We start from the raw sequence: 16,542 nt of genomic DNA on the forward strand, positions 1-16,542 counted from the left end.
ACCAAAATAAACATCTTGAGGTAGAATGCCATCAGAACAGCAAAATACAAAAGGAATAAGATTGTTTCTATGATTTGCAATTTCTATCACTATTTCATAACATACAAAATGTAGCGAACATTTAACAATTAGTAATGAATATGATTGAAAATTTGGACAATGGCCAGCATTCTCCCAAGTCACTCCTGTCCCACAAAACTATCATTCACTACATAGCCTGGATATATGTTGCTGACACGTCGAAATTCAGAATATAAGTCGCAAACTCAAGTAATTCATCATAAGCAGGATAGCATTCAGTTATAAACAAAGGGCCTTCACCTGTGCCGATCAATTCTTCTTCTTCACTGACCTCTGCAGTAAAATTCCCGCATGCAACTAATAAATCATTGAAGCAACAAGAAGTCCCATAGAATAATGAACCCAACCAATGAAATGATGTGAGCTTCAATCAATGTTTAAGACATTTGTACACCTAAGCCTCAACGGCAGCTACTGCTTCCTCATCAGTACTATCAGGTGTAACTGTAACTTGGGCAGTAGCCTCAGCCTCTGGTTCCTTGTCAGAGATTTGAAGCTTCTCTTTGAGCTTTGTTACAAGATCTTCCCTCACACTATCATTCTCAGACAGAAACCTTTTAAGGGCATCCTTACCATGAAAACTCTGACCATTAAGACCAAAGAATGAACCAGACTTGGTTATGAATTTATATTTTAGAGCCAACTCAATTATCTCCGCTTCTCGGGATATACCCTTGCCAAACTCAATCTCGAACTGAGCAGTTTTAAAAGGAGGGGCAAGTTTGTTCTTAACAATCTTTACCTGTATTTGACTTCCAATAGTCTGCAAAATAAAAAAATATCTAACAGATGTTTTACACCATGAACATACACAATAAAAATATCTACCTTAACAAGAAATATTATAATAATCAATACTGCAAATACAAACTATCCATATAACATGATGCAATTAAAAAGTGAAAACAAGAAGATATCAAACAAATCAGAAAAAGATTATGTGACAATATTGTAAAACAATCCACCAGTGTGTATGTGTAGCATTACCTTTTATAAATGTGTCAAATCACCTTCCCTTGTATGTAGCTGTGCTACAAGTATAATTATAGGTTGATCTGATCACTAGACACTGAAACAATCTATTACCAGTCACATTGAAGTGCAGAGAAATCCTTCAATGTGATCAACATTCTAAATAAGGACGCTATTACACCTGACAGGTATGCAAGGGTGGCAAAAGCAAGGTCTCAATCTGAGTAAATGCCTGCAGAAATTTATTGCAAGAAACATACCTTTGGTGTTATCCAGCAAATGGAAGTCCCCTGCCTATAATTCTTTCACTGCCTTGGCAGGATTGGGCATAAACCCTCTTGGGGTGGGTCTTTAAGCCACAAAACTTATTTACGTACTTGCTTGAGAAGACAAGATTTACTTCCGGTTAACATGCAATTGATTTTCTCAACAAAATTTTGACCACAAAAGGGACTAATATGTTCATTTAGCATTGCTGTCAAAATGAAAGCAAGTGAACCATTACATTACAAACAGATAGTATAGTGTCACATGACATAAGTTTATGAAATTTTCAGGTTTTAGATTAAAAAAATAAAAAACATCACAGAAACCACTTTGCTCAAATTCAATGTCCAAACACATGGATGTATAAGAGAGGAGAGGGAGATTGAAGGTTTTACCTCTTCACCCTTCTTGACAAGCCCTATTCTCTTAATATTTAAGCGAACTGAAGCATAGAACTTCAAGGCATTACCACCACATGTAACTTCAGTGGGCCCACCAAAGCCTCCAAAAGTAGAGAGCTTTGCCCGCACCTGGATTTCATGACATCAGTAATTCAAATCATTCATTGCTTTAATAAGAGAAAAAAAAACTATATGTTTGAGCAGTTTTAAAGCACATTGCCTCAAAAAAAAAACTACAAAATGGCAACATTTATATTATGATAATGCTCGTAAATAAGAAAAGTTTGTTGACAAGGTAACAAGAAAGGTAAACAACATGACTCAAACTGTTTCCGCCAAGAAGAAGGTGAAACAAGAAAATATTGCTATAAGATTATGGGTGGTTGAAGAGCTTCTCCATTACACTCAAGGATGGCCCCATGCTTCCAACACTGTCAAGCTGAGCTCCATAATCAAGCCATATTTTATCAATTAGACAGCCATCAGGCTTTGCTCACCCACCACTTTAAGTCTCTAAGTAGAAATTCCCAATTAAAAAAAAAAAAAAAAAAAGAAAAGCATGAAAAAAATCCTAAATACTTGGTATAAACGTGTAAACCAGAAATTGTGCTAAGAAACCTTGACTAACTCAACAAGCTCCAAGAAATCCAGTATTAACTACATAGGAAAGTAGAGATTTAAATTTTAGGACAGCAAACATGTAATTCAGAAAAAGATGAATATAGATAACCTCAAAACTCTTCAATTTTAATGAAGATTCAAATTTTTCACCTGATTTATAAAAATTAAAATGGTCTGTGATAATGATAAAGAATGGCTCAATTTCCGAAGTGCCTGACTCATCAATCTAGCCTGCACTGCCATGTGAGCATCACCCATCTCACCATCAAGTTCACTTTTAGGCACTAAAGCTGCTACCTGTCATCAGAGATAGAAGATCAAAACCAAAGCAGAAGAGCAAAAAGTAAATAAGGACTTGCTTTCAGACTAATAATCAAGTCAGATGATATAGGCAATCTAATCTAAAGAACAATTAACTCAACAAGGACATATGCCACTTATGTCGCAGCGTAGAGCAAGAACCAATAATTTCTTTCAAAAATAAACCCAAGAGATATAAGCATTGCCCATAAGGAATCTAGGGGAAAATGCACAAACAAAAGAACAGCCAAGCTTATTAAGGCATATAAAACATATTCCAACAATACCATCAACGATAATCAAGTCAATCCAGATGATTTGTGGGCCAAAAAAAAAAGCACGCAGCAATATAACATCTGCTTACACTGTCAACAACAACTACATCAACAGAACCACTTCGGATCAGGGTATCCACAAGACTCAAAGCTTGTTCACCACAATCAGGTTGTGAAAGAAGCAAATTCTCTGTGTCTACTCCAATAGCCTCAGCTAATGATGGATCAAGAGCATGCTCAGCATCAATAAAAACACAATAACCTGCATTGAAATGACAAGAAGAAAATTTCTCAGCATCTCAGAGAAGTCAAAGCCAAAAGTATATTAAACAGAAAATTCCAATATCCATTTCTTTTACATCCCAAATAACTGAATGGTTATTCCATGAACCTGCATGTTAAATTTATAAGAACACAAACCAGAAATTTAAGAATGTAATAAGAAGCTTAAAGACCCATCCTAACAAGAATTGGATATGTTCATTACTAAAGAAATCACTTATTACATTAAAATGTAACATTTAATACAAAAGAAAGCCTTCCATGCAACATGAAAGCCAAACCAACACAAATTCTCATCCATCTCACCGAAGGATAAGCAATAAGCTACTTTGACAACATACATAATAGGAAGTTTATAATCAATGAGATAGTTGAAATATTATAATGAAGAAATCAACAAAAAGGACTTTAAATATAAGCAACCTCCTTGTTTTTGTGCCTCAGCAATTACATGTAGTCCAAGAGTTGTTTTTCCTGAAGCCTCTGGACCGTATATCTCCACAACACGTCCCTGCAAAAATAAATATCAAGAAAGAGATTGCATAAGCAGCCGACACATATTGCCAGGCAATATTGGGGGTCTTCTTAATAAGCAACATGCATTACAAAGTGAATATGATATAGAATTTGTCTGGCTCTGTCAATTTTAACATTAAGTCACAGAGTTTAAGCATTTGACAAAATGTATAAACAAAACCGCCCACCCAGTCCATACACAATATGATAGCGATACTTTCAATCTTTTTTTTCTTTTCTCAAATTAACTCATTTTCACAACCATTATGCACAGGGCATTAGTTAGCGGCTAATAAGTGCAAAACAGAATAAGGAAGGAAGTTGGTGTAAGATACAAAACTAGCAAACAGGTTATGTATTCTTTACAAGTGAAATTTGATTATTTGAAAATTAATTAAAGAATATCATTCCAGGTTTAAGAAACAAAGGTTCTTGAGACCTACGCATTTGAATAAACTAAGCTATTATTTCATAAAGCAAAAGTTTGTGAGATACCTTAGGGAGCCCACCAATTCCTAGTGCTACATCCAATGCAAAAGAACCTGTGGACACCACTGGAACATGTCTAGAAGATACAGACCGACCAAGCCACATAATTGATCCTTTCCCAAATGAGCTAGTAATCTGATCCAAAGCTTGCTGCAAGGCAAGCTCTTTCTTAGACATATTTTCTTCGTTGGAGTCACTTCCATCTGACTTGGATTTCCTTTTACCTTCAAATGAATAGAATGTTTATTGTCATGGCCTTAAAATTAATGCAAATAGAAAAAAAAAAAAAAAAAAGCCATGGCATTATATTTTCAACCATAAATCAAGCTCTAGCATCACACACCACAAATATACCCTGACATAAATCACCAGGATACAAGAAACCACATGTGGAAAAAATATTAAGTAAAGGAAAAGACCATAGGCAAGTAAGACTCAATAGCACTATTACCATAAATAAAAATTCTACAACTTGTAAGACAGTTTTCAGTCCACTATAGCAAGTAAAAAATACTGAGTACCCAAACTATCTCAACTCCATCACTCTCTTTTATTTTCCTTGTGCGCTGACGACAGCATAGTTGTCATATAACAAATTTAGTACTTCATTTTTCATCTCGAATTTTAGGTGTATCAAAACTATGCATACAGCCTACGTTTATCTCGAATATGAAATTTTAAAAAAAAAAAAAAAGTACCCAGATTATGATTTTGTAAATACATAAAAATGAAAAGCAAGCAACAGAGGAAATGGCACCTTTAGATGAATAGTTACAAAACCAAGAAGAACCTCCAAACATTCCTCCCTTAAGTCCCTGCAAATCCTAACAAATAAATAAGAAATATTGAAAAGTTAATATATGCTTTCTCATGGGTAAAAGACTCCTCATTGACATGTATTGAAGTGACAGGCAGCGATTGTTGCTTTCTCTCATCAAAAACAGTTCCTTTTGTTGAACCATAACAAAAACCAAAGGCCACATGCATAAAATAAAAAGGATTTGAGGTTACCTGGGGTAATAGGAGAGCACGTTTAAGCAACGGACCGTTTCGAAGAAACCTGGCCATAGAAACCTGTGGAGGTTGAAAGCCAGAAACAAGAACCAACCAAAAAAACGCTTACTGAGAAAGTAAACAAGTAAGGAGGTATAAGAAATGAGAATTAATTTGAGAAGAGATGTTAGGCCATTTGAACTATACAACAAGTAAGATTTGAGAAGAGTGGGACTGGGTTTTTTTATTTAGGGTTTGGTTTCCCTCCTTTTTTAAGTCCACTGATACAGAAAGAGAAAAACACGGGGATTTTATTTCCGCCAAATTACTCCATTGCCGGAGGCTAGGTTATGTCGGGTTAATGGATGGTAATAACAGTGAGAGGCAAATCGCTTGGAACAAAAATGTAAGTCCTGTCTGTATGGCTTCATTTAACACGCATTAGCCAAATCGTGTATCAGATTATGTATTAAAATTTTAATTTTTTTATCATATATTAAATATTATATTATATTATATAATTTTTAAAAAATAATATAATAATAAAAAAATTAATCAATATATTATTATTTTAAAAAATATTATAAACATATTTAAAAATATAAAAATTTCATCTATATTTTTATTATATTATTATTTTCTTTAAAAAGTGTATCAATTCGTATTTGATAATATAATATATTTATTATATTATATTAATTCAATATACTTTATAATACATATCGTTGTACATATAGTATATTATAAAAAAATGATACCCATGATTTAACAATGTTTATTAGATAATCTTGTTTAAAATACGGTATTTCTGATTTTCAAGTATTAAATAGTAATCTTTCAATTAAATTTAAATAAGAAACTTTATCACAAATTTAAGTATAAACAACCTAAAATAGTAATGACATATTATTATTTATATTAAGTTTGTATATATGATCTGTGTATATAATAATACTCTTTTTATTCAATGTAACAAAAATACGTATGTGAAAAACTATTTTGTTTGTAGTGTCAAATTGCTCTTGTCGTTGGTCACTAAATAATAGGTTGTTGATAAACTCTAGAATCAAATTTGATAATTGTTATATATATAATTTTATATATAAATAATGATATATTATTATATGATTGAATAATTTTAAAAGAGAAATCAAATAATATTTTATCATATGATATATTATTATTTTATACATAAAATTATACGCATTATTTAACTCTTTAAAAGAAATGGAAAAACAAAAAGATTTATTAATACAAAGTATTTATTTGGAGTTGACCAGTACAACACCACGGCTAATGTTTTCTTGATTATGCCCTTTTCATATCAACTCCTCTTCCTCCCTCAAAATTTCATTCCCCTTGGGGACTCGTGCGAAAATGGGGGTAGATTCGATAAGCCTACACCTAGTATGAAGTCAATATGGTATTGAACATCTTGGAAGGGTGGTAATCCCACAAGTTCAACCAACACATCTTCGAATTCATTTAATAGTTTATAAACCTCCATTTTGAGATGACAATTAGATGGTACAAGATCAAATGCATTAATCCTTATTTCGGTAAAGAAACCTTTCTATATTCTTACCCCGTTTTTAATATGAGGATAATGGAAAATCCTCGTTCTCTAACTGTAAGGAAAATTTTCCTTACTTTCCTCTCTTATCCTTGTAAGAAAAATTTACTCCCTTGCGAGAAAAATATTATATCAATTAGGTTTCATCTAGATTTATTTAATTAGGACATATTCATAATAATTCAAAATTTTAAAGGTAATTTAATATTCAAAATTTTAAGAAAAAGAACAAGTTGACAAAAAAGTAAATTAGAAATATATTTATCCTTATACCTACTCTGTCCTAAATTATAAGAATTTTAACTAGAGTTAAATTCAAAACGAGTTTGACTGAGTTCAAAATGAGTTTTGCCCAAACGACCGTAAACACAAACATAAAATAACAAACCCAAACCTAAATACAAGCTTGGAAGGACAAACAAAAACAAGTCCAAACTTAAACTCGAATAGCTATTTTGCTCAGCTTGCATGACTTGATTTTGTTAATAAATAAAGTCTAAAACGTCATACAACTTAGTTTGAAATCGATCAAAGCGAACCCAAACCCAAGCCTAAACAAGAGCTAAATATGAACCAATCACAAATACTAAAATTATAAGACGAATCGAACACAAACACGTGTTCAATAAGCTCAACGAGCCTGGACCTTGTTTGGGCTCTACTCAACTTATATCCAACCCTAATCTTAACAATGTCCATTCTCATCCTCATCTTTATCTTTGTTCCTATCAGAAAATCTCCTCTTTATTCAAGGACTTGATTAAAGACAAAATTGTCCCCCTATCCCTATTGGACAACTTGCTCTTCTCGCTCTTGTCCCTTCACCACTAAAACCAAGGTCGCCTTGGCATATTTCATAACCTCAACAAACTCAGTCACTTCAAAAGTTACTGTTAATAAAACTTTCTCCTCTTATTTTGGAATACTACCCTCAGTCTTAATAGTAAATACTACAATCCGCCTTTTGTTTCCGTGGTGCAACCACCATGCATCAACACTACCCTTCAATTTAGAGGCACAAAATCCATCTTTTGTTTGGGTTCAATTTGCATGATATCAAAGAATTGCATTAGAAAATTAGCAATTAAGCTAGACATGTACCGAAAATAACTCATCTAATAAAAAAATCATAGAAACAAGACTACTAACATTACATAGATAAATTAAGTCGCCGAAAACATTCACATAAGGAAATCCAACATACATTGTGAAGCAAACCCACCATGCACCACCACCACCCCACCCCACCCCCCCCCCCCCCCCCCCCCCCCCTTCTTTCCACGTCCTCTTTGTCAAGCCATCGAATGAAGAAAAAACAAAGGAAAGAAGGATCTTCCAAATCCATCATAATCCATAATACAACATTAAATAAATGTAATTATAAAGAACCCAGCCAAAACTGCAAACCCCTCTTTCCCCCTTCCTCCCTCTTCGAACATTTTATAAAAACCCCAAATAATCTCTATCACAGCTCTAAACCACACAAGATATACTACTGCCTCCTCACCATTTAAATTCTACTGCTGCTTGCATTCTGGAGGTCTTTCACCCTGCTGACCATCTCCGCTTTGTAGTTTTCCCCTCTTCTGCAATTGTACACACACATACTTATTGATTGCAGTTTTATGTTTCTTATCATGAAAACAAAGAATTATAGCGGTGATGGGAGTGTAAATCAATTAAAGTAGCTGTTGTACCTTGTTTCCAGCTGAAGACTGCAGAACAGCATTTCAAGTCAAGCCCAGATCAATAAAACAATTAGCAATTGGCCTCATCGTAAAATTCGGGCAGGAAAAAGGAAATGATAAAGCCAACACAAAATAACACTAATACAATACCATACCTTCTTTTTGGTCTTGACTTCATCTTCATCGTCTTCATCATCATCATCTTCCTCTTCCTCATCATCGTCCTCTCCCTCGTCATCTTCGTCCTCGTCAATATCCTCGTCATCTTCATCATCATCTCCTATCTCAAGCTCATCCCCTTGAATAGCCTCTCCTGTAAACCATGAAACAGCATGGGGGATAATCTTGTCTCTAATTGTTGACCTACAGAGAGATAAATTCAGCAATTATAACTGATCAGTTATGGAGAGTCAAATTTTCAACATAAAACCAACTACCAGTATTTCATAAAACTTGAACATAAATAGGATTAGTTTAAGAAGCATTTGAAATCCAAAAGATAAATAAATTCAGTCCTTCAAATTTCACATCTTTGTTAGACGTAGCAATGACATGGTTGTCATAGATACTTGAATCAAAACGACAGAATCCTATATATAGATGAAATAAAACAAAAATAAAATTAGCAACTAAGAACTATTTTAATAGCTAACATAAGTTCTGATGAGAATGCACACCCAATATCATAATCTTGTTCCATTTGATTTTGAAGCTCCTCAGCCTGTTCAATGAAATAGAAATTACACACAGAACAAATCACATATCATATATATATCTGTAGAAATTGAAATGATGTTAATCATACAGTATCTTCATCAATGTCTTCGTCATCTTCAGGGACTTGAGGTGGATTAAAAAAATTAAAAAAACTTTCACAATCTTCAGTTTTGGTGATTGGCTTAGCATTCTTAGATCCCTTCTTAGGCTTCTTCTTAAGGAGCTTTTGAGTCAAGCATTTTCCGGGATACCACTCAATCTCAGTCCTAAAAAGCATCAGAACTCATAGTTTAGTTACAGTGTAAGGCAGAAACAACTTTGTAGGACATTCATAAGTTTCTTAAGAGCCAAAATTACCCAACAGCTTTCTCAAGAATAGGTTCATCTTCATCAATCATGTGATATGTCTTTGTCAAGATAGAGTTCTTGAAGAAAGGATTGGTGTCAAAGTAAAATTCAAGCTTGAATCCTTTAGGTTCCTCTATCCTATACCACTTAATGTCTTTAAGATACTTGAGTGCTCCTTCATCACGCTCAGTAATCTGATTCCAAGATAAAAATAAAATTAGACCAAAAATTTTACTATTCAGAAATACCGAACCAGAAATATATAGTTCTATTAAAATACCTCCTCAGCTAGCACTTCATTATTTTTCATTGCAGTGAGCCAGAAATCAGGTACTCCTTTCACTGCATTAAGCGTACGACATTCAACATAAAGCCACGAAGAATATTACAAGACACAATAGACAAAGTCTGATAATGATGTTCAGTGAATACCTTCAGCAGCCTTATCCTCTTCTTGGTCCATTGCAGCTTCATTTGTAGCTCCTTCTGCTTCAACAACACCATTCACAATATCGAAACGCTGCAGACATTTGGTTAAAAAATAAGGGAAAGGAAATTACCAATATTCAGCAAATTCCCACCAAAAAAAAAAAAAAAAAACACCACTGGCACCGGCAATGCCCTGTAATGGGATCATTAAATGCACTTCCATTATTAGACATATATCAAGAGCGACCAGGCTAACCTATGGATGTGTTTGGAGAATAAACCTGAAAGATGGCTGGTTCTTACACAGGGTAAACCTGAAATAAAGGATAGTTTAACAACAAAAAGACAAACAATAGCACTTTCCTCATCTCTGTTCCACAATATATCACTTTGAAAGGGACTTCACATATTTACATGGGCTAGGGTGTTGTGCATATTCTAGACAGATTTGTTAATATCAACAGTATGATACCTTGGAGTATAAAGGTTGGTACAGTTTCTGATATTTGGCTTCAAGTGCTGCTCTCTCCTCAAAAAATTTTGCCTCTAATTCATCATGCTGGCTCTGTAAATTCATAAAAGAATTGTGAATCTCCAATATCAATATTCCAAATAGTGTTGAACTTTAACATGTCTCTTCATAAAGGAAAGACCAAGAAATGCCAGCACAGACAACATAAAAATGCAAAACGAAAAATGTAAAAAATTTCCCTGATGTTGAACATATTCACCAGAAACAAATTTTCTGAATCAATTAAAAAGATAAATCACGGTTTTAATGATGTTTTATTGACCACAAATTTAGTCAATCAGTTATGTTCAAATCTCTTGAGAGGTACCCACAAAAGCAAACATCAGTGTCGAACTCAAATCGGCGTAACATTACAAAACAATGATACAAAACGCGTCATGTCAAGCACATCTTGTAAACAGAAGTTCTAAGCCACATCATATAATGAACACGGAAAATTAACAAATAGTGCAACCTCAAACAAAACCTATATCAATAAAACCATTATCACATTATTCAAACCATATCAAAATCTTAAGAACCCTGCCGAAAAAAGTATCAATTAAACAGCCGATTTCACAACAACAGCACGTGCCTGTATCTCTCTGAGAACCTCAACACGCTTCCTGACTTTGGGAGTCAAGTTCTCGAGGGCATCAGAGTGCTGACCAGCGAGGTTCTGAAGCTTATTCTGCACAAAAATAAATCAATTAACCAACCAAACACCAAAAAAATCAATTAGGTTACAAAGTAAAGCAAGTAACGGACCTTGAGGACACTGACGAGGCCAGCACGATCCTCTTCGTTAAGAGCTATAGAAAAAAAGAAAAATCGTGAGTAGAAATAAACAAAAATTAGAAGAGATTAAGGCGCAAGGAGATAGATTACAGGCGTTAAGATCGGCCATGTTGAAGTTATCCTTGCCGCTGCTCATTGTTGAAGAGGTTTTTGATTAAATAACAGAGAAGAGGCACGGCTAAAACCCTAAGTAGCAAAGAGGAAGATAATGGGAGGAAGGAAGGGAAAAGGGTTTGAGAGACGTCAAAAAGAGACGTGGCCTCGCTTAAATCCTCTCTCTCTCTCTCTCTCTCGCCCTAAAAACTTAACTTTCGCCCGCTTTATTAACTAAGGCGGCACGCCTATCTAAATTATTTTAATACCGTGTTTGGTATTTTGGTATCTGCCTAGAAAAGAAATTGATTTATAGGTAAGTTGTTATACAGTGCAATCAACTGCCTAAGCGTATACAACTATACATGTTGTGTCGTGGCGTGGCAAACTACTTTGTTTCTTGACAGGCCAATAGATTTATTTTAGTATATTCTTAATCTCTTATTTATAAAATTTTTAAAACTTAAAAATTTATTTATAAATGATTAAAATTAATAAAATTTATTAATTTAAAAAATATAATATTCTGCATGATTTTTACACATGTTCTCCTATATTTCTATGTTAAAGCGAATTTTAACATTTTTATGTACAATATAGGGAGGCTTACTTTGCCTGCTAAAACACAAACATGATGTACGTGAAGGACTATAGCTACACAATGGATAATTATAGATATTATCTTTTCGATAAAACTATATATACATATTTTTTATATATAATTGAGATATATAAATAATATATTATTATGTAATAGAATGAATATAAATTAAGATAAAATAACATTCAATCATATAATGACATATCATCTATATATTTAAATTATATACTAAAAAAATGTATATATAATATTGTTCTTATCTTTTTTCTTTCTTTATACTCTCTGTCTTGATCCACCTTGATGGGCGAATTCAAGTGAACAAATCTGTTTCATAATTACATTGATAGGAGGACAAAGGAGAATAATTTCCTTCCCTCGATTACTGTGGACAAGGTAAATTGCCATGAGTATCTTTTTCTAAATAATAAAACTATGTGTACATACAGAAACATATCACTATATAATAACATATTATTATAATAACAAATCATATAATAACATATTATTATTTGTACAAAAAATTACGCATATATAACTACTTAAATAAAAAATTATTTAATAGAAGTTGACATTATGTAAATTGGTTATAAGTACATCTACCAATCAACTTTAGGAGTGAACCTTGGGTTTCATGGGGAAGTTGACCTAGGAGAATGATCCATCAACATATACGACTTAGTCAAGAGCTATGCAGAAAGCATTACAAAATTTAAAAAGTTGATGCATCCACACATGACGTATATCTTTGAGATGTTGAGTCAGTCGTTGTATTTGATACGTATAGGAAGGTTTATTCGTATCGATCCTTTAATGCAGTTGAGGCAGGATGACATGCCACAACAAACACTAGTGTCGGCTGATTATGGGGTCTACATGCCGAGGTTTATCGAGTCTATATAAGTTTGCAATATTCATTCAATATTAGTGGCTTTGATTGTATAGACATCAGGGCTCAAACAACCAATTTGTTTTATGGCTACCTGTTGTATAGATGTATATCATTGCTTTTGTGTACATATGTAAATACAAAATATCAATAAAACATAAATCAAATGCAATGCAACTTTTTCCAAATGAGTAATGGTATATACATAACTTTATACACAAACAACAATGTATCATCATGTAATTAAATAATTAAAAATAAAAGATAAAACAACACACAATCACAAAATAACACATTATTATGCACCAAAGTTATGTACATACTATTATTATTTTCAAATATAGACCTCTATAGTCAAGATTAATGTGATCTAAAGAAGGCCGCTTATAGACATGTCTAATCTATGTGTATTTTTTCGTGAGAGCTTTAATCAAACTCTTGGCTCTTAGATTAAGGAACAAATCTAAAGAAAGAGGCTTATAAGTGTTGATGTTGGTATTGATAGTTCTTCTCAAGCTTCCATACCAAGAAGTGAGAAGAACTACTTCCACCAATATCAACATTTCTTTGTCTATTTACCATGTTGCTCCTAAAAAGAGAATGCAACCAAAAAAACTCTTCTATAAAAAAGAAAAACATGTGGACCAGACACGTTTGCCTTCATAATATCATCAAGAGATCTACATACTCGAAGTTTGGCTTTTGATCTTGTGTCTTCCACCTCATACTTATGTTCAATTGAGTACAATTTCTTCCCAATAAATGCATCAGGGTGTTACTTATGTTCAACAATATTTCATCTAAGATAGCACAACTAAGAATTGCACTAAATCTCAATCTTCTCTACATAGTCTCTCATAGTCACGGAACTTGATTTCAAGCTTAAAATAAACCCCCTGAAGGTGGCAATTCCATGCATATTAAACACAACTTAATAAAAAAAAAAAGGGCATAAATCATATGCAAATATGATGTTCTGCAAGTCTAGTTGTTTACCAAGAAAATAACCTGTGAAATTGAACAGAAAGGCTGAAGACTGTTTCTGCATAAATGAAAGCTATTTTGTGGAACCACCTCTTTCTCTTTTTCCATCAAATATAGCTGCAGAATGAAAAGTTTCATGGGGAAGCTGCTCCTTCTGTACTATCATTTGAATCACTTTTTGATTGGTCAGCAATGAATGGCTTCTCAGAATTCAAGATACGCCCTGTCATAGAATCAATAGGACGTGTGTCACGAGGTCCACCTTTATGCCCCATTGCCACCATAGGTGGTGGAGGCAGTAACCCTGCCCTGAAAAGAATGCGTTGGACAGGATCTGAAGGCTGAGCACCAACCGATAACCAATACCTGCAAAATATAAAATTGGATGAAATGAAGCAGTCCTATTTATTTTATAGCACGGTGTACAGGTGGTCATAAAAAAGGTCCATAAAAACCCAAACATAAAACAGATAAACAACTTGATAATTTCATTTTCCTTTTGGGTTTGAGCTGAGATTAAAAATTATTAAATAAACTCTATAAATCCTACATAAGGCATCACAATTCTTGCATAGCTGACCATAGAAAACAGAGAATTACCAGAATTAGCAATAAGAATCAATTCCTCGAACCCTTTTAATTTTCCATGAATTCAACTATGAAGTAACCACATGTTATACTAAATTATAGACCAAGTAATTTAGAACTGGACACTTTGGTCCAATGAACCATTATAATCTTACTAAAAGATATGCTTGCCATAATTCTACCATTAAACAGAATCAAGTTTACATATTCTTTGTCGAATAGAAACATATGGTTCAAAAAATGAAAAAAGAAATAATAATAGAACCATCAGGATTCAGACTACAGCAATTTCTAAAATAAAGTCATCAATTCAAAGCAATAAGTGATCTAAAATCTTCAGATGGAGAGAGACGGATCGATGAAAGGACTTTAAAGAGAATAAAAGGCCTGCCTCTGGCCCAAAAACCCTTTGAAGGAGTCACATATGAGCAGCTCAGATTTGGAATTATAAATTGAAAGCATTTGACAAGGAAAATCAACCTATACATTCCAGTAAGCAACAACTATAACTCTAGCACTCCAAGTGTCAATGTAGCTAGCCGAAGAAGTCCTAACATAATCTGTATGCCTATGAAATTTCCACATATAACAACATTGAAGCAAATAAAAAAGTTAATACCTCGACCACAATATAGCCTAATGCACAGAAAAACAATTGAACCCAGCACTAATATAAGTCAGAAATACGGATTTTCCAGTTATTTCTAACCATCAAATTAGTATATCTGAATCAAACATGCACTTTTCAAACGATTAAAGGAGCATTGATAAACAAAAGAACTTACTTCACTCTTTCAAAATTAAGGCCCATCCTTTTGCCACCATCTTGACCTAAAAGAACAAACAATGGAACGAAATCAGCATATTGCATAAAAAATCATGCCCACTTTGTGACTAAATTTTGTTTCCTGAAAGTTCCAATTGGATCTCGAAACTATGAGGGTAGGTAATGAAAAATACCAAGAAAAACTTAGTCTCTATGAAGTTGAGTTATTGCTTATCTTATAGGGTTTAAGATATCAATAAAATTTGTACGCAGCGAAAAAAAAATGACATCATATAAAAGTGCGAGAGAGGAAGGGACCTGGTAAAGGATTATAGTATCCTAATACTTCGAGATGCTTGCCATCTCTGGGGGATCTGCTATCAGCAGCCATGACACGATAAAATGGCTTGTTCTTGCATCCGAATCTCGCCAATCGAATCCTCACCACCATTTTTTACTGAAAAATCTCAGAAAGAAATTGCTCAGACGGCTACCTCTGGGGTTTAAGCTTTGGTTGCTACTAAACAAATTTCAATGTGCTTTTCGCCGTGGGTTAAGGTTTGTTTACGAGACTACAAGTCTACACCGCGCTTTATGACTTCTCTTTTATTTTTACTGGAGGATAATTTAGTCTTTACAAATTTAAAATGGCTATTTTTGAAATATAGAGCTGCTGCAAAAGGATCGTTACTGATGATCAATTCCAGGAAACCCCCCATTTTTTTCCCTTTACCCCCAATTTTTTCCCTTTATTGGCTGGTAATCGATTTTTGCGCACAAAATAGGTTAATTTTCATAGGTCAAAGGATTTATTTCACCCAAAGTCCATTGCATTCTCAAAGCAGTATATCTTAATTATTAAAAACTCAAATATTTATTTAAAATTATTAAAATTAATTATGTTAATTAAATTTTAAAAATAAAATTATTATTTAATATTAAAAATAATAAAATATTATTCATTTTTTTTCTAAATTTAAAAAATAAATAATTTTTCTTAGTATTAAACTTTATAATATTACATTTTCTTCTCTTACAATTTTTTTTCTCCTTTCTCTTTTTCTGATATCATCATTGGCCAATTCTCTCTCCCTTCTCTTTTATTGTAATTTATAACGTCTTCTCTTTGTCTTTATCACCAAACATCTTTCAATGGGTATGATTGATTCAGCTGCTGCTTTAACTTTAACTTTATTCCATTACCAATTAAGCTGGTGCATGTTTCACTTCTACCTTAGTGACAATGGCTTTCAATGCACTACCTTTGGATTTTTTAGGTTTGAGATTTAAATATTTTAAGCCCGAAGTTGAGTTTTACGAGTGTTTGACTTGTAAAGCTCGCGAGCCTACAAAATTCGATATA

General features: G+C 33.3%; 3 protein-coding genes across 4 annotated transcripts; all 3 read right to left on the reverse strand.

Annotated features, from left to right (window-relative positions):
* Positions 1-45: 45 nt before the first annotated feature.
* LOC123200154 (DNA repair protein recA homolog 3, mitochondrial-like) lies at positions 46-5,620 on the reverse strand. 2 transcript variants are annotated; one of them, XM_044615295.1, is made up of 8 exons: positions 5,216-5,620; positions 4,962-5,019; positions 4,211-4,428; positions 3,623-3,710; positions 3,007-3,179; positions 2,493-2,639; positions 1,716-1,850; positions 46-844 (listed from the first exon to the last, which is right to left on the reverse strand). In XM_044615295.1, exons 1-8 carry the CDS (start codon positions 5,270-5,272, stop codon positions 476-478), a joined length of 1,245 nt encoding a protein of 414 aa, XP_044471230.1. In that variant the 5' UTR covers positions 5,273-5,620; the 3' UTR covers positions 46-475. The 2 variants fall into 2 exon arrangements, with proteins under 2 accessions (XP_044471230.1, XP_044471229.1); XM_044615294.1 differs by having other exon boundaries at positions 4,962-5,028.
* Positions 5,621-7,868: 2,248 nt separating this feature from the next.
* LOC123200155 (nucleosome assembly protein 1;2-like) lies at positions 7,869-11,576 on the reverse strand. Its single transcript, XM_044615297.1, has 12 exons — positions 11,352-11,576; positions 11,232-11,275; positions 11,059-11,154; positions 10,425-10,517; positions 9,956-10,043; positions 9,804-9,865; positions 9,533-9,717; positions 9,264-9,441; positions 9,136-9,179; positions 8,614-8,821; positions 8,468-8,485; positions 7,869-8,356 (listed from the first exon to the last, which is right to left on the reverse strand). Exons 1-12 carry the CDS (start codon positions 11,395-11,397, stop codon positions 8,288-8,290), a joined length of 1,131 nt encoding a protein of 376 aa, XP_044471232.1. The 5' UTR covers positions 11,398-11,576; the 3' UTR covers positions 7,869-8,287.
* A 1,959-nt stretch (positions 11,577-13,535) lies between these two features.
* LOC123200025 (30S ribosomal protein S16-2, chloroplastic/mitochondrial-like) lies at positions 13,536-15,749 on the reverse strand. The gene is made up of 3 exons (XM_044615107.1): positions 15,498-15,749; positions 15,199-15,244; positions 13,536-14,191 (listed from the first exon to the last, which is right to left on the reverse strand). The coding sequence occupies exons 1-3, from the start codon at positions 15,628-15,630 to the stop codon at positions 13,960-13,962; spliced, it is 411 nt and encodes a 136-aa protein (XP_044471042.1). The 5' UTR covers positions 15,631-15,749; the 3' UTR covers positions 13,536-13,959.
* Positions 15,750-16,542: the final 793 nt, after the last annotated feature.

Source organism: Mangifera indica, chromosome 17 (assembly GCF_011075055.1).
Source record: "Mangifera indica cultivar Alphonso chromosome 17, CATAS_Mindica_2.1, whole genome shotgun sequence".
Lineage (NCBI taxonomy): Eukaryota > Viridiplantae > Streptophyta > Magnoliopsida > Sapindales > Anacardiaceae > Mangifera > Mangifera indica.

Bases quoted from the DNA above. Each gene is read 5' to 3' on its own strand.
- LOC123200154 (XM_044615294.1), bottom strand. From the start codon at position 5,272: ATGGCCAGGTTTCTTCGAAACGGTCCGTTGCTTAAACGTGCTCTCCTA. The intron at 3,180-3,622 runs GTTGCTTATATT...ATTTCAATGCAG, and splicing joins TGAGGCACAAAAACAAGGAG to GTTATTGTGTTTTTATTGAT. The intron at 1,851-2,492 runs GTGAAAAATTTG...CATGAAATCCAG, and splicing joins TTTTAATTTTTATAAATCAG to GTGCGGGCAAAGCTCTCTAC.
- LOC123200155 (XM_044615297.1), bottom strand. From the start codon at position 11,397: ATGAGCAGCGGCAAGGATAACTTCAACATGGCCGATCTTAACGCCT. The intron at 11,276-11,351 runs GTAATCTATCTC...TTTTTTCTATAG, and splicing joins CATGGCCGATCTTAACGCCT to CTCTTAACGAAGAGGATCGT. The intron at 8,822-9,135 runs GTGTGCATTCTC...ATCTCTCTGTAG, and splicing joins GAACAAGATTATGATATTGG to GTCAACAATTAGAGACAAGA.
- LOC123200025 (XM_044615107.1), bottom strand. From the start codon at position 15,630: ATGGTGGTGAGGATTCGATTGGCGAGATTCGGATGCAAGAACAAGCCA. The intron at 15,245-15,497 runs GTCCCTTCCTCT...TTGTTCTTTTAG, and splicing joins ATACTATAATCCTTTACCAG to GTCAAGATGGTGGCAAAAGG. The intron at 14,192-15,198 runs GTAAGTTCTTTT...TATATTTTGCAG, and splicing joins CTTAATTTTGAAAGAGTGAA to GTATTGGTTATCGGTTGGTG.